The sequence below is a fragment of the Aspergillus eucalypticola genome, assembly GCF_003184535.1.
Source record: "Aspergillus eucalypticola CBS 122712 chromosome Unknown BO83scaffold_26, whole genome shotgun sequence".
In the NCBI taxonomy this organism is placed as follows: domain Eukaryota; kingdom Fungi; phylum Ascomycota; class Eurotiomycetes; order Eurotiales; family Aspergillaceae; genus Aspergillus; species Aspergillus eucalypticola.
The window spans coordinates 445,846-465,358 of NW_020290300.1; the positions used below are offsets into that span (position 1 = coordinate 445,846).

At 52.3% G+C, this 19,513-nt stretch overlaps 10 protein-coding genes across 10 annotated transcripts; 6 read left to right on the forward strand and 4 right to left on the reverse strand.

The window, feature by feature from the left end:
* Positions 1-706: 706 nt before the first annotated feature.
* BO83DRAFT_367842 (putative amino acid transporter) lies at positions 707-3,007 on the forward strand. The gene is made up of 9 exons (XM_025529778.1): positions 707-927; positions 1,007-1,079; positions 1,144-1,475; positions 1,545-1,688; positions 1,751-1,965; positions 2,025-2,222; positions 2,289-2,316; positions 2,382-2,497; positions 2,558-3,007. Exons 1-9 carry the CDS (start codon positions 744-746, stop codon positions 2,645-2,647), a joined length of 1,380 nt encoding a protein of 459 aa, XP_025384782.1. The 5' UTR covers positions 707-743; the 3' UTR covers positions 2,648-3,007.
* Positions 2,745-3,217, forward strand: BO83DRAFT_118630 (uncharacterized protein). The gene has a single exon (XM_025525997.1). The coding sequence runs from the start codon at positions 2,842-2,844 to the stop codon at positions 3,145-3,147; it is 306 nt and encodes a 101-aa protein (XP_025384783.1). The 5' UTR covers positions 2,745-2,841; the 3' UTR covers positions 3,148-3,217.
* A 544-nt stretch (positions 3,218-3,761) lies between these two features.
* Positions 3,762-4,978, forward strand: och4 (putative alpha-1,6-mannosyltransferase subunit (Hoc1); the record flags this gene model as incomplete). Its single annotated transcript, XM_025534254.1, has 1 exon — positions 3,762-4,978. Exon 1 carries the CDS (start codon positions 4,055-4,057, stop codon positions 4,976-4,978), a length of 924 nt encoding a protein of 307 aa, XP_025384784.1. The 5' UTR covers positions 3,762-4,054.
* Positions 4,979-5,050: 72 nt separating this feature from the next.
* Positions 5,051-5,987, reverse strand: BO83DRAFT_381358 (uncharacterized protein). The gene is made up of 3 exons (XM_025531970.1): positions 5,635-5,987; positions 5,467-5,571; positions 5,051-5,394 (listed from the first exon to the last, which is right to left on the reverse strand). The coding sequence occupies exons 1-3, from the start codon at positions 5,909-5,911 to the stop codon at positions 5,234-5,236; spliced, it is 543 nt and encodes a 180-aa protein (XP_025384785.1). The 5' UTR covers positions 5,912-5,987; the 3' UTR covers positions 5,051-5,233.
* A 592-nt stretch (positions 5,988-6,579) lies between these two features.
* BO83DRAFT_118646 (uncharacterized protein) lies at positions 6,580-8,637 on the forward strand. Its single transcript, XM_025525998.1, has one exon. The coding sequence runs from the start codon at positions 6,783-6,785 to the stop codon at positions 8,469-8,471; it is 1,689 nt and encodes a 562-aa protein (XP_025384786.1). The 5' UTR covers positions 6,580-6,782; the 3' UTR covers positions 8,472-8,637.
* A 167-nt stretch (positions 8,638-8,804) lies between these two features.
* On the reverse strand, positions 8,805-9,269 carry BO83DRAFT_297724 (uncharacterized protein; the record flags this gene model as incomplete). Its single annotated transcript, XM_025527121.1, has 1 exon — positions 8,805-9,269. A coding segment is annotated over one exon (465 nt), but the record flags the coding sequence as incomplete, so codon positions are not given.
* An 810-nt stretch (positions 9,270-10,079) lies between these two features.
* On the reverse strand, positions 10,080-11,832 carry BO83DRAFT_367857 (uncharacterized protein; the record flags this gene model as incomplete). Its single annotated transcript, XM_025529779.1, has 6 exons — positions 10,080-10,456; positions 10,513-10,609; positions 10,662-10,768; positions 10,821-11,264; positions 11,323-11,623; positions 11,683-11,832. 6 exons carry the CDS (start codon positions 11,830-11,832, stop codon positions 10,287-10,289), a joined length of 1,269 nt encoding a protein of 422 aa, XP_025384788.1. The 3' UTR covers positions 10,080-10,286.
* A 147-nt stretch (positions 11,833-11,979) lies between these two features.
* On the reverse strand, positions 11,980-13,891 carry BO83DRAFT_344924 (catalase; the record flags this gene model as incomplete). Its single annotated transcript, XM_025528734.1, has 7 exons — positions 11,980-12,518; positions 12,579-12,663; positions 12,730-13,149; positions 13,215-13,307; positions 13,361-13,595; positions 13,670-13,799; positions 13,861-13,891. 7 exons carry the CDS (start codon positions 13,889-13,891, stop codon positions 12,040-12,042), a joined length of 1,473 nt encoding a protein of 490 aa, XP_025384789.1. The 3' UTR covers positions 11,980-12,039.
* Positions 13,892-16,301: 2,410 nt separating this feature from the next.
* Positions 16,302-17,827, forward strand: BO83DRAFT_320765 (histidinol dehydrogenase family protein; the record flags this gene model as incomplete). The annotated part of the gene is made up of 4 exons (XM_025527823.1): positions 16,302-16,619; positions 16,683-16,735; positions 16,791-17,490; positions 17,567-17,827. 4 exons carry the CDS (start codon positions 16,302-16,304, stop codon positions 17,825-17,827), a joined length of 1,332 nt encoding a protein of 443 aa, XP_025384790.1.
* A 365-nt stretch (positions 17,828-18,192) lies between these two features.
* On the forward strand, positions 18,193-19,217 carry BO83DRAFT_419920 (DUF1115 domain protein; the record flags this gene model as incomplete). Its single annotated transcript, XM_025534900.1, has 1 exon — positions 18,193-19,217. Exon 1 carries the CDS (start codon positions 18,339-18,341, stop codon positions 19,215-19,217), a length of 879 nt encoding a protein of 292 aa, XP_025384791.1. The 5' UTR covers positions 18,193-18,338.
* Positions 19,218-19,513: the final 296 nt, after the last annotated feature.

Sequence of the window (19,513 nt, forward strand, 5' to 3'; positions counted from 1 at the left end):
TGGATGATTGATCAGGAAACGCCTGGGGTGCCCCAAACTCTATCCGCTTCGATGTTGCGACCGTCACCTCACGTCAAACAGTTCACCGTCATGGATTTCTCCAGGTAACGACTTTCCGTTGGAGTGATCAACCCAGCGGGTGATACTCTGGGGGAAATCCAGCCCGACTTCTCCAGTGTGATTCGCTCTGCCTTCCCAACTGAACCACCGGACAGACAGACTTAGTCTGCCTTTAACGTAAGGAGATTGATTATCGGGCTCGGGGATGGCTCCACCGCGCTGTGGCCACGGGCGAAACTTCATCCTCGTTTTTTCTTTTCTTTTCCCCCCCACAATCTGAGTGAAATGCAGAAAAAGCCTAAACCCGCAGCTTCTTAATAATAACCAACGGTAGATAACTACGTGCTACGTGCTAGATACTACGGTGCACCCTACTGCTACTTTGCTATTTAGTCTACTAGTCAAGCAAAGGCCAGCCTTTCCTCCACTCCCCGTCAGCCCGCCCATAATACGTATAGCCCTCCCCCGGTGTGTCTGTCTGCAGCCCTCCGCTACCATCAAACTTCTTCTATCTTTTTTTTTTCTCTTTCTTTTCCCTTTCCCTTCCTCTCTGTCTTGCTCCTGTTTCTCTCTCCTCTCTCCCCTTCCTTTTTCTTTCCTTCTCTTAGTGTAGCGCCTCTTATCTTCTTTCCGCTTGACAACTTACAACCACCTCTCCGCTCCGCTCCCTTCTTCTTCTCGCCATGGCTCCCACTACCCGGGATCCTGAGGCTCTCGCCGTCCACCACGACTCCGACATCATGGCTGATGATCTGGCCGAGAAGAAGATCTCCGCCCATGAATCCCCCCCGGAAAATGACCCTTTTGGCAATGAGGAGTGTGGTGAGGTCAAGTACCGTGTCATGAAATGGTGGCACTGTGGTATATGTAAGTCTCCCCGTGGCTTCCCCCCAAACACAAACACCATCAAGGGTGAGGAAATATTGTCTAAACTGAAATGTGATAGTGATGATCGCGGAGAATATCTCCCTGGGAATTCTGTCCCTGCCGTCGGCCGTGGCGACTCTCGGAATTGTCCCGTGAGTGCTTCCACTTTGTCAACTTTCATTCTATTCTGTACCCTCGCTAATATGCATCGCTCAGCTCCATCTTCCTCATCTTAGGCTTGTCTGGCATTTCCTGGTACACTGGCTATGTCATCGGCCAGTTCAAGCTGCGCTATCCCCAAGTCCACAGCATGGGTGATGCAGGAGAAATCCTCTTTGGCCGCATTGGCCGCGAAATCCTATTCTTCGGCCAATTGCTGTTCTGCATCTTTTTGATGTCCAGTCACATTCTCACTTTCACCGTGCTGTTCAACACCATCACTGGTCATGGCACCTGCACCATCGTCTTCGGTGTCGTCGGTTTGGTCGTCAGCTTCATCGGTGCCCTGCCTCGCACCATGGGCAAGGTGTATTGGATGTCTCTTGCCTGTATGTCCAGCCCAAACCCCCCTCTTTGCTGCTTGGTTTTCAGACCGAGACTGACGACCTTCTCAACAGCTTGTACCAGTATCACAGTTGCCACGATCGTCACCATGGTGGCCATCGCCGTGCAAGCACCTGATCATGTTCAGGTTGACATCACCACCCATCCTAGCTTCTCGACCGCTTTCCTATCAGTAACCAACATCGTCTTCGCCTTCAGTATGTCCTTGTGCATTTTGTTATCTTTTCTCGGGGCGTCCTTCCTAATCCTTGCTCTGCAGTTGCTCACGTGGCCTTCTTCGGATTTGCCTCGGAAATGGAGGATCCTCGCGACTTCCCCAAGTCGCTGGCTATGCTGCAGGTCACCGATACGACCATGTACATCGTCACCGCCATGGTCATTTACCGCTACGCCGGTCCGGACGTTGATTCCCCGGCTCTGTCCTCTGCCGGTCCGCTGATGAGCAAGGTTGCATACGGCCTTGCCATTCCTACTGTGAGTGTCTCCTCCATATCTCGTTTCGATTTTGCGTACTAATATACTCTCGGTGGTAGGTGATCATTGCCGGAGTTGTGTTCGGTCATGTCGCGTCCAAGTATATCTACGTCCGCGTCTGGCGCGGCTCTCCCCAGATGCACACCAACAGTCTTTCGGCTGTCGGATCCTGGGTCGCCATTGCACTGGGCGTGTGGGTGATTGCTTGGGTCATTGCCGAGTCGATCCCCGTCTTCAATGATTTGTTGAGTTTGATCGTATGCTATCCTAGCCCCTGAGACGTGCGGTAAATGTGATGTCACTAACGGATGTTGTGATTGCAGAGTTCTCTCTTCGGCAGTTGGTTCAGTTGTAAGTTCCCCTTCTCACCCTTTCCGCCTTTTCTGGGGAACCCCAGGCTTATCGTTTCATTTCAGACGGACTCCCTGCCATGTTCTGGTTGGTCATGAACCGTGGACAGTATACTGCCTCGCCCAGAAAGATTTTTTTGACCATTGTCAACCTCGTCATCTTTGCAATTGCCTGCGCTATTGTATGTTGTCAAATTTTCTATTCCCGTTCTACAATTGTACATTGATACTAACAAGACCAGTGCGGATTGGGTCTTTACGTCTCTGGCAAGGCCATTCACGACAGCTCTTCCTCTGCTAGCTGGACGTGCGCCAACAACGCCTCCACCTAAGGGTGGGTTGAGTCCTTCCGGTACCCGGCGGATTCTTCACGGGATCCACACTCGTCTCCCTCTCTGCTAATCTCCCAGATCGAGCTGGGCTGTTCTGGGGTATTCGACTTTGCGGTTTTGAATTGGTGTTTAATGGGTCATTTTCGATGAGTTCCGAGGAATGGTTTTTCATGTCATGATTTTGTTTTGCGTCTATGGTTTGGTTTTCTCCTCTAGCCGGCATCTACTCGTACCTACTACCTGTTTGTTCATTGCATGTTATTTCCCTCCCCCCTGTGTACGGAATGTATATACTACTGCTGCCATTATCAACTACGACTATGACTACTACTCTATCCTGGTTGGTCCACTCGGTGGGTGGCTACTGCTGGGTGGAAATGGTTGCAGAGATTCTCTGCGGTGCATTGCATAGCGTCGCGAAAATTTGGTTCTTGCATTTGGGCTCAAAAAAAAAAAAAAAAAAAACAGCCCGCGAGTCTTTGACACATCTAGGAAAATAAACTTCATCACGATGAAGGATTGTTGGGCACTAGGGCTGATGTTACTATGAAGTACTACCTTGCAGGTTCCGCAATTTGTCCAAACTTGTTCTGATTCTCCTGTTTCCAACGACCTTGTTTTAGGCTTCATCCTAGCGGTACCTAGCACGCCACCAGTCCAGCCGCACCCGATGAATAGCCGCTAATACACCACAATGGCTGATATCCCACCTGATCCTCGTAGCAGTAGGCGTCCTTCGGTGCTGCTCCGACTGGCTGGTCCTGAAAGCATTGTCGGCGCCGGCCACAACCCTAATTCGTCTGCCTGACGGGCAGTTTTGTTAGTGGATGGTTCAGGGACATATTTGGGGCACTAGTAAGTCTGGGCATGGGCAATGGTGATGGCGGATTGGAGGAGTGAATTGGTGCCGACGCCGAGTGGGGAGCTATTTCGTTAGTGGGTTGGTTACCCGGAACATCGTGCATGTGAGAGAGCATTCAGGGTAGAAGCTGACAGGGATACGCCCTCACCTTGAAGATGGATTCGAGTTCAAAACAGCAAGGCATCATTGTACTCTGATGAAATAGAATCAGCCTGCAACTTCAGCATAAGCGACAGAACAACCCTCCGCAGACTAAATGCAACGGATTTAACTCATCCCCACGCCAACCCTCGCCTCCGTCTCTCTTTCTCGCTCTCTCTCATATGCGCGCAGACAAAGTGCATCCTTTCCGCAACATGCCGGGTGGGTCGCTGTCCCACTGAGGAAGAACTATTCAAGACTTTAAATAGTCCCCATGGTCCAACGCAAGAGAATCGGTCATGAAAGCTTTTCCCCCACTTGTCAGGCCATGTCTCGCCGATGTGCTGATTGACAAAGGCGTGGTTACCGGTCCAGCGTTATAGCTCGCATTTCCAGCCCTGCCAATGCGGCGTCGCTGCCTGTGGGTTACCCAGGCAATCGTCCTGCTTGGCCTGCTCGCTGCATTTTACCTCACACAATCACAGTCCCAGGCGCTTCTACAGCAAGACCCTGTCACTATCAACCCTCTCAAGGTTGCCATTCCACAGACAGTCCACCAACTCTTCATCTCGACATCAGGATCCCGCGGATCCGGCTTCTATCCGGACAGACATAGCATCTCGTGGCTCCAATCAGGATGGAAAGTCGAGTACTGGAGGGAGACTTCCTGCTACGAACTTGCGCAGGAACTCGATGATACTGGGTCATACGCAGCCACATTCCAAGCCCTACCCGCTCCTATCCTGAAATCCGACTTTTGCCGCTACTTGATCTTATTCGGGCGGGGTGGGATTTACAATGACCTCGATGTCCACCTCCTCCACCCGTTGCCGTGGCCAATCATGGGTGCAGTCAAAGATGGTGTTGATGAACCACCCGCTGTGATTGTGGGCCTGGAGGGCGATGCCGCCACAACTGGCCTGCCCCGATCTCCGCAGTTTGTTCAGTGGACCATGGCATCCGTTCCTGGTCACCCCATCTTTCGTGACGTGTTGCAGTCCATTACTGACCGCACAGCCCACTATATCTCCACTCAGACTGCAGAGGCTGATGCGGACATCGACGTGATGAGCTGGACTGGTCCCAGTGCGTGGACAGATGCGGTGCTGGGATATCTACAGTGCGATGACGAGCAGATTCAGCAGCTCCGCGATCTCCACGAGGTGGTTCGCGTTCGCGACGTAATCATCCTTCCACGACGATCCTTTGCTGTCCTCCAGGGCGAAGATCAGACTTCACCAGATGTACTGGTTAAGCATTATTTCTCGGGAAGCTGGAAGACATGTGCTCGAGAATGGCTTCGCTGGCTGTGGCCGCGGGGTTGTTAACTGCTGCAGGTCATATATCAAAAAAGAAAAAAAAAAAAAAAAAAAAAAAAAAAGAAAACCCGGTGGAGTTAAGGATTTGATTGGTTTGAGAGTACTTCGATTACATTCGTAGTTATACAATCGTCTCGCTCGTCATATCAACTGATAGCGGATCATACTAGTGGTGGCAAGCCGTCGTAGGGTGGTCGCCTTCTCAAAATCGTTAACAAAAGAGCGTATCCTTTTTCATTCCTCCCATCTCACGATGTCACTCGATCAAAACATCTGATCGGATACATCTAGCCCTCGATCAAGTTCGTCCGCCTCCTTGCGCAGTACCTCCGCCCGGAATTTTCGGAAGGCCGTCTCGATTCTCTGCCTTCGATCGGGATCCGCCGTGATGCAGCGACTTCCACTCCATGCTCCTCCCAAGAAACCTACAGTGGGGTGATTACTTAGTAGAAGCCCTCTAAATAGGGTAGTGGGATCGTTCAGATGCAGAAACCTACCAAGTTCGCCGCCTAAGAAGAACCCTCCCGCGCTAGCAAAGAAATAGGTGGTAAAATCACCCATGGTGGTGGGTTTCAGCAGGGGAGTAATATCTGGGATAGGCTCTGTTTTGCAACAATGTCAGTATACAGCATTCTAGTAGAAGGAGCACTGGAATTAGTGAATACCAGAACGTCCGCCGGCAAAGACAACGTGAGTGGGCTTTTCGCGGGCGCGAAAGACCTCGAAGAAGGCCTTGCGTGAACTTCTTAGACGGAAGGCAGCATAAAGACCGAGTCCAAGACCAACGGCTGAGCCAATTGTCGTCCACCAGGCGACCTTTTGTGTGGCCGTGGTGAGAGCGTCGCGGTCTTCAGAGCGCAGGTCATGCTGCAGATGCTCCTCCGCCAGACGGGCGAGCTCGTTGTTGCGGCGATTGCGGAGAGCGGGGTAAAAGTCGGGCATGATCAAAATGAGATAAGGGTGAATATAGACAAAGTATCACTACTAGTATTGAAGTACTATAGAGAGGGATAATGATCAGTGACAGACTTTATAGGGGATGGATGAGGGTGTAGATAGACAAAGCAGGGCGGGGGCAGGACACGTGATGACGTCATGAACCGGGGTTTTGTTCATGATCAGGTACTACTACTTATATGACATTTTGTTTGTCTTACATGTCAGATCAAAGGTACTCCAGTCCTATCACTGGGTGCCTTAGTGAACCCAACTGCCGGGGTATCGTTGAACTTGAACTCTGTAATATGATAGAGAGTAGTAGTGTTGAATATATATAATGGTCCTAACGAACCCAGGTTCCTGCAATAATTGACTGCGGAGTGGAATTCAAGAGTGTCAGAAGTTAAATAAGGGACCCAGTTTTGGTTCCCCGTTCCTAGTCGTTAGTTGCCAGATAACCCCTGTCACGAGCAATTACTGACATACTTACTCCAGATGTATCAAACCGATACAGTGCTACTAGTTGGTATAGTCATGGAATACAAGAATCAGGCGATGAGGCACCAAGACACCAGAGCGGTGGGGAGTTTCTGCCAGTCCCGTGACCCACGCGTCACGAAGTCAATTAATCCCAAAATAACGAGTTGATCAATCAATTTATCTCCTACGCGACGCGTTTCTTGATAAATATTCATCTTTTCACCGTCTTTCTAGTTGGCAGCTCAGGTACTCCGTATAGGTACTAAGCTTGCTTTCCTCTCTGATCTGGTGTCAATGTTCCCATCTTGATTGTCCTTCTTGTTCATCTCTATTGTTTCGGCGGCCTTTAGTGCTGCTGGTCCCGTCATCTCAGTTTTCCAGCTTCTTGAACACCATGGTTCACATTCAAGACCTTCCCGGGGAGCTGCTTCTGCAGATTTTTTCCTCCGTTGCCCATAGCGATCCTTCCAACCCGCAGGATCAGACCACCAAGTCTCCCGATGAAAACGCTAAGACCAAATCTCAACAACCCCCTGCCGATAGACTGTTCCCACGCCCTCCTTGGGTCGCCGAGGATGATCATGATGAGACTGACGAGACTGATGAGGAGGATCCGGGGAACAATGGGAAGGGAGTGAGCGCACAGATCCAGGAAATCATCGATTTGTACAATCTGTGTCGGGTGTGCCACTTGTTCCGCGAACTCGCCCAGCCCCTGCTGTTCGAGCATGTTGACTTGTCTGGCTTCCCTGGCGATCTGCGAAATCTCGTTTCCATCACCCGTGCCGTCCTCCGTCGTCCCAGCCTAGGCGAACATATCCGCAGCCTCTCCGTTCTTCCGGACCACGATCATCATGTCTTTCATAAAAGCCCGCGGCCCCTGACTGCCAACGACCGAAAGCTCTTTACTTCATCCATACGTGATCTCCGCTTGGACAAGGAGGACGAGCGCGACTGGATGAGTGTATTGAAGGAGGAGGAGTTTGACTACAGTCTTATGGTCGTCTTGCTTATCTTGAAAGCTCCAAACCTCCGCATGTTGACATTGGCGGGAGGTTACTTTGCCATGAAGCCACTCCAACAAGCTTGGAAGCGCCATCCTGCCGTATTGTCGAAACTTGAGGACCTGTGGTTCGAGGGCGACGATCTTCTCAAGGGCTACCCGCTTGCTTTCTATGAGGAGATGATCAGTCGGCTCCAGTTACGCTCGATAGATATTGAAGAAGCCCACCTCAGTGACGACCTGTTCCCCACCTGCTGGACTCCACAGTCTCTGACCATGAGCCGGATCGGCCTACGCCTCTGCCACCTCGATGCCCCCTCTGTCACCAAGTTACTGCGCGCATGCCGCACAGTGACCTCCTTCACTTACGACAACTTTACTACCGACCCTGAGGACCAACCTCATAACCTCCGCCCCGTTCGCGAACCCACTGCTCCCGAACTAAGAGCCGCAGTCCTACCCCACAAAGACACCCTAGAAGACTTGACAATGACCTTCAACCGCGAACCCTGGGAGCGAGAGAACATCCAGGATTATGTGGCCCGCCAGGCGAAGATCGGCCCGCTGCGCGACTTCTCCGTGCTCCGGCGACTGACCGTCCAGCAAGCATTCCTGCCGCCGCAGCCCCAGTTCCCTTTCACCCTCGAAAAGCTCATTGTCGAGGACTGTAACCTCTCCGTCCGAGGTTTGGCCGAGCATCTGGCACAGGAGCGTCGCCAGGGACGCCTTCCCGCACTCAAGAGCGTCAAGATGCTCGCCGTGGACATCACCGACCCCGTCAAACTCCCGGGTCAGCAGATCCCATTTGGCCAGACACCGGAGCAGTGTTATACTAGCATTAAGGACATGTTTAAGGATACGTCCGTTGATTTTGACATCCTGCCTTATCCGGACTGTCCGCAAAATATCGCTGGCGACTCCGACCTCGACGACTACTCTGATGATGACCCCTACGATATGACTGATGAATATGGCTTACTGGGTCTCCGTGAAGGGGGTAACAGCATATTCCAGGCGATGCTCATGCAGGCAATGCGGGCACAGGAAGACCAATACATGGATGATGAGTTCGACGAGTGAAGATGATGACCGAGCGAGTTGATGACGATATTCACGAGTAATTTGGGAAATGTATCACGTTCATAATATCTATATTTGACTAGGCTGGATCTAGACTGGGCTGGATTCTCTCATACTTTCGGATTGTTGATGGGCATCGCTACAGGTCATGGGAAATTTGGCACATATTTTTCGCGAATCAATTTTGCCTTTCTGACAGTGAACTTTCCTTTGGCGGAGCAAACTTTTCAGGGCAACATGATCATAAGAGCCGGAGAGAGCCAGGCTTGCTCCTTCGGGTGCACCCATACGTGCCACACCATCAATTGGCTGCAAGGCTTACTTAGCCTCCATTTACACATCGACGACATCATTATCATCATCATGGCAACCTGTCGACACGAAGATAACATCGATAGTATCTTCGTTGTCCTCATTCAATACATAATCACCTGAGACTTTGAGACCGCGATAATTCGGCAACGGAGAGGGAGGCTCAACCTGAGCAATCCCCAACGTCACAGCTGTCCCCCGATGAGGCCGCGTATGCGCCCGTTGACCTTTGAAATGCAGATAGTACCAGTACCCGCCGAAGCCGGGATAGGTGTAGCCGCCTAGATTGGTCGCTACCCAACTGCCCCCATTCGTCTGGGTACTGCCCTGCGGATCCCACAGGAAGAACTTGCCGCCATCGCGCACTGCATACTTCCAATCTGCATCGGCGGGGCTTGGGAATGATCGCGTGTTCCACACTTGGAAGGTTCGTCGTGCGCTTCCGAACCTGTAGTAACTGTATATGCCGCCATCCGATCCGAGTGTCTTGCCGCTGTTGACGTCTTTGATATAGTAGCATTCACCGTAGTGGATGCCTAGGCTGCTGGTGGTTGGTCTTTTCTCATCGTCCGCGAGGCTGTATTCAACATCGTCAGCTGCCAGTGGCGAAAGATCAGGCAGGGTAGGGGTGACTGGTGGTCGCGGTAGATTCGGCTGAAGGGCTGGGTAACCGTAGACCTGCTTGAAGAGTGCCGTGGTCGTAAGGACTATCAAGGCCCAGGCCAAGAAATCAGACATGCTGATCAGGTGTAGATGCAGGTTGCAGTGTAGCTGCTCAAGTACAAGGGCGTCTGAAGGGCACACACCCAGGGGTATGTGGGACGTGTGATAAGCACATGCTTATATAGCAAGTTAAACCTTCTGCACCCTGCTGCAAACATGGACAGTGTGTCGTAATCGTCACACCATTGTCTGGAGGACCGTGAATGATGCGCAGGTTACCTGCCATTGATCCTTTGGGCAGAGGTTTGCCATAGTGTAACGAGACTATCGTAGGCGAAGTATAAAGGCCAAGTTAAAGTTAAAGAGCTATATGTACTGGCCAATGCTGTTGCAGGGCTGGAAATGGCTGAGTTGGAGAGGCAGGTCGGGGCTGTTCTGTTGACAATGTGACTACTATGGGTGGACTGGAAGGTTTAAACCTAGTACACTTGAACTTCAGACTCGAGTCTCACATGCTCGCAGAGCGCTTGAGAGAAATGCTATGCGGCGTTCAACCGATGGCTTCGCGGGGTGATATGGCTGATATAATAGCAATCACATCGACGGAAAGTCTCGCAAGGCCACAGAGACGATATGGACAGCAGATCATCGGCGCAATATCGTGGAGTCGACCCGAAGCTATCCTGCACACCAGTGTAGGGTTACTGGGTGGGGTAGAGGCTCTTAAGGTTTCAACAGGTGCAACAGAGCTGATTTACAGTTTACAATCACCCAATTGTGACGACGCAACCATAGGTGCATTTCTGGGAATCAAGAGCAATTCCCGGCCGAAGAACCCTGTCAGGTGTTGTGATTAGAGGATGGCACTTGCGAGACTGTAGTATCCCATTCCCAGGCCGCCCGGAGAGAATTCTGTGCATGGGTTGTAGTTAGTCCATGAATCTGCTCGGTCTTGAGCAAGATATCGAGCAGGGCCTCTTGCTCCCGTCTATCGGTCATGCGATCACCACCTGGAATTCATTAGTCAATCAGAGAATCTCTTTGCCATGAAGAAAAGACAGCATACACATGGATACTCCCATGCAGGCGGAAACGAGTGCTGGAGCGGTTTTGTTTGAGATGGCTATCCCACAAAGACTGAACACATGGTGCTTGACCTCGGCCTATCGCAGTTAGCGATCAGGCTCGACTACCAACGGAAATCACATGCAATACCTCTCTTCGTGCGATGGCTGCCTTGCGTCCAGGCCCAAGGCGGGGCACTGTAGGGTCGAATACGGTCAGGAGAAGACGGGCAAGGTGCCAATGTTGAATACCCGTGACTGTAAGCGTCGTCAGTGTCGATACTTCTGACCTTTGAAGACTACCCCTCACCGATGCAGTCATCCAAATACCAGAGAATAGGAAATATCTCCCCCTTGACAGTGTTTGGGGGTCGACAATACAAGGGATCGAAGGTAGGCGGAGTCAGAGCTTGCCATTGCTGGTTGTAGGCACACAGTTCCTCATATTGCGACCGAGCATGACCTTCCTCGCGATAGCAATACCGGAGCACATCGACACAGTGCAGCACCACTCGATTCGCCCAGGTGGGATCGTCTGTAGAACCCAACTGTCGATAGACAGACCCGTCACAGCAGCTCAGATCGAGCTCGGCGACACGCTGTTCGAGAAAGGCCTTGTGAAACTCTTGTCGGATGCCAACCCAAAGGGCCGCCAGTTGGAGTCCGCCACAGCGCAATGCAGCGTGGCCCTGAGCGTTGAGGAACACTTGGGTGCCATGCAGATGGGTTTTCCCGTCAACGCCAGCCAGGGCCGCTGTGGTTCCTGCTTGTTAGCAATTCAGACTGTAATGTAGTTGAACGAACCGACTAACCGTCGAATTCCTCGTAGAAACGCAGGATGACGGACGCTGCCAGCAGATCCACGTTGTGGATCTCGGCGTCATCTGCTGACACAAAATGGGAAATGCAGAGGGACTGGTAGGCAAGGGCCATGCCATCCCCAAGATTGGGGAGATGTCTCCCCGCAAAGGCGACCGGGCGGGTCCCCGTGGATTGCCAGCGGCCGAGATGTCGTGCAGCTGCCGAGTAGACAGCGTAGAGCAAGGCTGGACACTGGGCCGCGCGATCGGGCATTACAAGGGCAAAATGTTTACCAGCATCGCAGGAATCGAACTTCATCCAACATTTTCAGGGGTCGTGTTGCTATTGAGGGTTGAGGGAATAGACCTTACCCAAGGGGCCAGCTCCTCAACGAAGTAGCGCATCAGGCATGCCTCTTGCACGGCCCGAGCGGACCATATCGACGGTTCGGCTGGATGTGGAGAATTGTCCATCAGGCTGGGATTATATCGGTTAGAATCTAGTAGACTTTGCACCGCCATGGCTGAGTGCTCTGTAGTAAGCTGTTGATCCTGGTCAGATCGCAAAGGGTAACTGGCGGGGTTATGCGGGGTGAGGTCACGGGACCATGACCCCCCCCCAAGTCAACCAGGTTGACGTTTCAGGGACCATCTCTTGTTTGAACCACTCTCTATATTGTCTATCGTCTATCGTTATGTATCTATAATCTATAAGCTCCCGCTGTCCATTTACAACCGGGAGGAGCTCTTCAGCTTAGCCTCCAATCTCTGGCCGATCTGTGGCTCCACCCGGCTGAACATGGCAATGGTGGCCTTTTGGATCTCCGGCACCACTCCCTCCAAGGCTTCCGCCACGTTGTTCACCCAGAGGCTGCGCTCCGCCTCATCGAACACGTTGTTCCACAAGGCACGGGGCTGCACAAAGTCCTCGTCGTCCACGGGGATCTCGTTGAGACCCAGCACCGCGCCGGAGCGCAGCCACTCGTGGTGGCGCACCTCCTGCACCGACTGGCTGAACACGCCAGGGGTCAGGGTGCTCTTGATGTAGTTCGGGTCGCCACCGTAGTTGCGGCCCATGGTGGCCAGACCGTCACGCTCGTAGGGCGCATACACGGGGCAAATGGCCCGGTTGGGCGGCAGCTGCGTGTAATTGACTCCCAGACGGTAGCGCTGGGCATCGGGGTAGGCGAACATACGCGCTTGGAGCACTACAGAGGATTAGTTCGACTCATCATCTACATCACACAATTTGGAAGAAGAAAGCTTACTAGGATCAGGGGTCACGGCGATACCCGGCACTAGGTTGGAGGGCGAGAAAGCGGCCTGCTCGATCTCGGCGAAGAAATTTTCGGGCTGATCGGCTATCATTAGCACAGTGGCACTAATAGAAAAAGTAGGACTGCTCAGAACACTACTTACGTTGCGGTTGAGAGTCATCTCGCCGACCTCGATCAGAGGGAAGTCCTTGTGCGGCCACACCTTGGTGATATCAAAGACGGCGCGGCCGTAGGTCTCAGCCTGCTCGGGCTCCATAACCTGGATGTAGAACTTCCACTTGGGGTAGTCACCGCGCAGGATGGCCTGGAAGAGGTCCTCGTTGTGGAAGTCGGGGTTGACACCAGCCATGCGAGTGGCCTCCTCGGGGGTGAAGTTGTGGGAGCCCAGCACAGGTCTGAAGTGGAACTTGCAGTAGCGGAATTTGCCGTCGTGACCCACCAGCTTGAAGGTGTGAATACCGAAGCCGGTCATGCGGCGTGCGGACTGGGGCAGACCGCGGGAGCCGAAGACGTGCATCAGGGTGTGGACACTCTCAGGTTGGTTGCTGTGGAAATCCCAGTACTAGATACCCAGTTAATTCGGCAAGGTCGACAATCAGGATGGTGGTCTAAAGAGGTTGAACTTACCATGTTCATGTCGGGAAGACCGGTGGTAGGGTGCCTCTTGTGACTCCGGTTCAGGGAGGGGAAGCGAACGGGGTCACGAACGAAGAAGACGGGCTACTACAGGTGAGACGATGTCTCAGATGTCCATGAGAAACAAGTCAACTTACCACATGGTTGCCGACAATGTCGTGGTTGCCCTCCTCGGTGAAGAACTTGACGGAGAAGCCGTGCACATCACGCACGGTATCTGCGCTACCCTTCTCACCACCGGTGGTACTGGCGCGGAAAAGCACCTTGGTGGTCTTGCCAACTCCGTTGAGGAACTTGGCGTGGGTGAGGTGGGAGATGTCCTTGGTGACGCGGAATTCACCCCAGGCACCATTACCCTTGGCGTGAACAACTCTGTTGAATGAATTGACGAGGTTAGTGGACGAAAGTGCCGATGAGCGGTGGGTCAGCCGGAAGGGCGGCCGTACCTCTCCGGAATCCGCTCCCGGTTGAAATGGGTCAACGTCTCGATCAGCAAGGTATCACCCAAGGTGGTGATGGCACCGCCGCCAAAGGTCGGCAGGGTGGTGCTGACGGAGGGGTTGGGCAGGGGTTGGCCTGGAGGAACATCGTTAGAGGAGACATTGGACAGATAAGAGAAAGGATACGTGTCACCTACCCTCGGCAAGGGTGTAGACGGGCTTCGACATGATGATGGACGTGAGATTAAAGTTTCCGGGAATAAGGGAGGATGCGCTAGTAAAGCTATCCGCGAGGAGGATCCAAAGGGGGTCAAAGAAGATGTCCACAGAGCCGGCTCTGAGGGATGGGGTTTACGGTGCACACGAGAAGAGGAAGAAAAGAGTCACTGGAGACAGAAATAAAAAGAAACATCCTGACGCTGAAAAGCCCCCAAGATAAAATTTTTCCCTCCCGGCCGCCCTTTAGCGCCAAAAGTGGATGAGGCCGTATCTAGGACCCGACGGTTGGTGACAGCTCGACACCCGCTGGGCCAGATCTAACTGCTAACAGTATAAATTAGATAACTCGGGCCAGGTTTAACCAGTTTAGGGCTTGTCCCCTCATGAGGGGTGAGGGGTTCGTCGGCCCGTGAGGGGTTTCTTTTGCGTAAGTTTGCTTTTCCGTCCTTCCGATTGGCCGGTGAGCCAGAGCCTCTTCTTTAGTCACATGACGGTCATCATGCACGTGCCCGGCTCCCATCCGAGGAACTGCCGAGAAATAATCAGCGAAAGATAGGGAAACGGGAAGATAAGGTATTCGAGATACAGTGGACAAGCCAGACAGATCAATGTGATTTGAGATATTCGTATCATATATCTTATATGATAGGCAAAGATCACTAGTAGTATCCACCGAACTCAGTAGTTTGCATGCGGACAGCCCCTGAAGTTTAGAAAGCAGAGTCCAAGATATATGTTCACTACCTCACGAGTTCAATCAATGTTAGGCTTATAGTTGTAGCAGAAGTACTGCTATTGGTTGCAATTACCGGCCACATTCGCTTCACATATTGCGGAGACAGCTCATTGTTCACCAGTATCTGTTCCTCTTTGAGCAAATTTTAAGATTTAAGATAAAAGGCATAACTCAGATCGATGCGTTATAATATCGGGCATCAGGCGATGTCAGCATAGCAGAGAGAGGTGACCGGCAACGATCTTCTCTATACTATCAGCTTTAACACGTTGGACATGGTCACAAAGTCATGGAAGGGTCAGCGGTGTGTGAGCCCTGGGTAAGGCCGAGGCCTTCTCAAAAGCCGCCTAGCCTGCCCTTTCTGGCAAGCTTACCAGCATGATGCCGGCTAGAGCACCCTAGTAAGATCAGTGGGGAATTATGGTTATGGCCAGCATGGCGATGCATGTTGAAAGACGATACGAAGGTCTCATGTACAAGGAGAAAAGTGTTACCCCGGGATTTACGACAGGTCGAAAGTGACCCGTACCTGACCCATTTGGGGAATGCCGATCATGCTTTTGTAACCCATGAAGTCAAGTAACTAGGCTAAAATGTGGAGCATGCCAAGGTTAGACTTTGGCAGCAGATTAACTCATCTTCTCTATTTATATTTGCCACGCCATGCAAGTTGGCGTGCCTATGGAGTCACTGTGAAAATGTTGATGAGCACCATTTGATGCTGAGATAGAGCGGTACTTTGAGTGGTATACTTGCGTAACTTTCCTCGCCCAACTTCACGGAAGCTTGAAGTCAATGGAATGAGGATGTTTGTATGTCACACCCTTGGCATACAGCTATTTGAAACAGAAAAATCACCCACAAGCAGAACGGCTTCATCCGGTAGTTTGTACGATAGAGATGCACCTATGCCCGTGTCAAATGTCACAGCCAAGTCGTATTATAGGAGGTCTTGTGGCAAAGGATCATCATTGGCATCAACAGGCTAACTGTAGGTGATGCAACATTACCTACTTCAACGTTATAGATCATGTGACGTGGACTGAAAATAGCGCTTCTCCCTCCCATTGTCCCAAAATGGATGGAACACATAGGAATCGTGTTCAGCAACCTTCACAATGATGTCGGGTTGATGTTCCGCCTCGAATGGTGAAGGCTGTACCTTCTGTGCCGAAGGACCTCGGCTCCACCCCACGGGGACGGGAACAAGGATCACCAAGAGGGGCGATCTATGCCCATATGAGTGGGGAAGAAGCGACAGACTCCTTAAGAGACGATATGGGTTAATAGTCCGCAAAAATAAATCGCGGTGGAAGAAGCCCTTAGAACGCGGATTCTGTGACGGACTATCTGTGAGAGTATCACCAAACGCAAAGGAAATTCGGAAGCATGTGCCATTACATGAATTACCAGCCCCTCCGGCCGAGTCCGACGGCCTTACTCCTCCTCATAACACACCATTTCGTCAATTGCTTAGTTTGTGATGGTAATGCACTGACCTATACTCGGACTTCTGGCCGACTTCCGAAGGCTGTTGCGGACCGCCGAGTGGAGCCGATAGAGTTGTATGAACATTACTTACCGTAGCTATTCATCATATAAGTAAGCCATTGTCCGATGGTAGTTGTAGGTCTCTCCCCATATCCTTGATTACCTTGATCAAATAGTTAATACGACTTCAACATGACGGTCCGATACTTGAAAAGCAAGTCTCAACCCCCGAACTCAGCTGCGAGACCTCAGGTGGACGTGAGTAGCGTTGTAAAGGGGGTAATCGACGACGTTCGTGCCAATGGAGATGCAGCAGTCCGAAAGTACTCGGAGAAATTTGACCGCTGGTCGCCAGCCTCGTTCAAGCTCTCCCAGAATGATATAGATGCTGCCCTGGCGGCCTGTTCGCCCCAAACGATAGCCGACATCAAGGAAGTGCAGAAGAACGTTCGTGCCTTTGCGCAGGCCCAGCGAGACTCTATTCGCGATTTTGAGTATGAGATCCAGCCGGTAAGCCCATCCAGCATGTGAAAATTAAATGAAACATATGCCTGTGAAGGCGCCACTGACCAGTTCAAGGGAGTGCACCTGGGCCAGAAAAACCTTCCCATCAACAGCGTTGGAGCGTATGTGGTAACCCAACTTCTAATTGTTGAATCCCATACTTATCGATGATACCAGGTACATCCCCGGAGGACGCTACCCGCTGCTAGCATCCGCCCACATGACGATTCTGACGGCCAAGGTGGCTGGTGTGCCTTATGTGGTTGGCTGTACTCCCCCAATTGCCGGTCAGATCCCCCATGCCACGGTGGCCGCGATGCATCTGGCTGGAGCCGATGAAATTCATCTGCTTGGCGGGGTTCAGGCGATCGCGGCGATGGCGGTGGGCACAGAGACCATCCGAAAAGTGGACTTCCTCGCGGGACCGGGAAATGCCTTTGTCGCGGAGGGAAAGCGGCAGTTGTTTGGCGAGGTGGGCATCGACCTCTTTGCAGGCCCGACGGAGATTCTGATCGTCGCCGATGAGACGGCCGATCCATTCACGGTAGCGACCGACCTTCTGTCACAAGCTGAACATGGGCCGGATTCGCCGGCTGTGCTCATCACGACCTCGGAGCGCGTGGGACGGGCGGCCATTGACATCATAAATCAGCTGCTTCCGAATCTATCCACGCGCGAGCTGGCGGGCACATCGTGGGACCGGTTTGGAGAAGCCATCCTGGTGGACTCCCTTGACGAGGCGTGGCGACTGGCGGATGAGTATGCGAGTGAGCATGTGCAGATCTTCACCAAGCGGCCCCGTGAGGCACTAGAGAAGATGACAGCGTATGGAGCGCTTTTCTTGGGAGAAAAGACATGCGTGTCATATGGCGATAAGGTCTGGATTCCGCCATAGGAAAGCTTACATGGAATTCGGAAGGCTGCTTCTAACGTATGCTATTTTTTTCAAACAGGTCATCGGAACGAATCATGTCCTACCCACCAAAAAGGCAGCGCGGTATACAGGAGGTCTTTGGGTGGGCAAGTATCTGCGCACGGTGACTTACCAGGAAGTGACTAGTAGCACCGCCAGTGGGGAGCTGGGTCGGCTGTGTGGTCGAGCTGCAAGGGCGGAGCAATTTGAGGGCCATGCGCGCTCGGGAGATCTACGGGCCCAGAAGTACCTGGGGGATAAATATGACTGGATTGCCTCGTCTGATCAAGCCAACTTGTGAGAGATGCTGGTGGGTACCCTTGATGGCCAAGGACCGTCGTCGTACACTGGCCCTCTTGAAAGGTGATCACGTAAATAGTTAACGTCAGCTGGGAACAATAGTGTGAGAAAATTATTTTGAGCATAATTATTCAGAGATTCATGTAGGAGCCGTGACTCTAGGATGTACTTACACAATAGTAGTGCTCACAATAATCGACAAAGTGACTGATTGGGAAGCATGATTAGTCATGTTATAGAAGTTATGTATCCCCGAAACTCGGCCCGAGAGAGCCAATCGCCGACCCCCCCTTTCTTGCTCCAGTTTTGATGGCCGGCACCGGCGATCCATCGAAAAACGCACCGTCGCTGAACGTGAACAGAGAGGTCCAAGAGAGGAAATCCGTCTACAAGATACATGAATAATACATCATACTCTGGAAATTGAATGTGCTGCACAAACAATTATTTCAAAGTATCACACCTCCAATAACGCCCCTTGGAGAGTACCGCCGTGGGAAATCGCTCCAACGATGGCGGCACAACGATTTTCTCTCCTACCCGCGGATATGATAGAGTCCCAGCTGGCGATCATTGATCTTCTCACGGCCATGTTTCCGGGCCCGGGCGAGCTGGACTTGCCCGAATTTACATCGCAATGTGTGGATCAACTACGGGCCTGGTGTCAAGATCCATCGACCGTGCCGACGGGAATCCCTGCCAGCCTCTTGCTGGGAGTGTGTTTGCCGCTGGAGGACGGCGGGAAGACAATCCAGGTCAATGTCTCCATTCCCTTGTACCATGATGGCCCTGCACTAGATCAGCCACCCCCGGCGAAGTATACACTGCGCCAACCAGACTGGATGTCCAAGGCCGAGGTCGCTGCGCTGACCGCCACGATGCCGCAGGACGACGTCTTTACGGCCTTGGACCATGTTCGTGAGGAAGCGACGCGGTTCTTGGAAGCCCAGCCAACAGAGCCGGTGGATCTCCCACCGAGTCAATCGGGGTCAGGACCTCTGGTGCGGGTCTGGTTCTACTTTCCTTCCCTATCCACGCGCAAGAAGCGGGATGATCTGGTGCATCACGCGGCAGGTTATGGGCTCACGGGATTTGTATTGGCGGGCAAACCAGGCGTGTTATGCCTGGAGGGGACATCGCCGGATATCGATGCGTACATGAGTTTCATCAAAACCCATTCTTGGGGGGATATTCCCAGTCACCAGAAAAAAGTCAGCGAACGATTTCGCGAGACGGAAGGGGTGCAGCGGGTGTTTGAGGGGATGGAGGAGATCACGGATTCCCTGGGGGAACGCAGCGGGCAACGAGCCAACCGGGGGGATATGCAGGCCCTGGAGGCGTGGCTGCAAGCCCGCGGATTGCAGCATGCCTTTGAGCAGGTGATCTTTTAGACATCAATCTATGAATGTAATTACATCTACTTATTTAACTATCTCCAATATCGTGCGTCTCTGTGTAAGCAGCCAGCCGGCCGCCGTCGTGGCGATATGCCTCCTCGGACTTGAAAGCCGAAAGTATTGTCCAATAAATGCAATGATCTTGTCAGCTGCAATTGGTATCCTTTTTATTCTACTATCTCTACAGGTGTGTGGCATTATGGACATGCCTCGGCCCTCTCCCGCCGCTGACGACGGTTTGCGGGAGCCCTTCGGGGACCCCGTCGCATCACGGCCTGCGTGGCATGCCG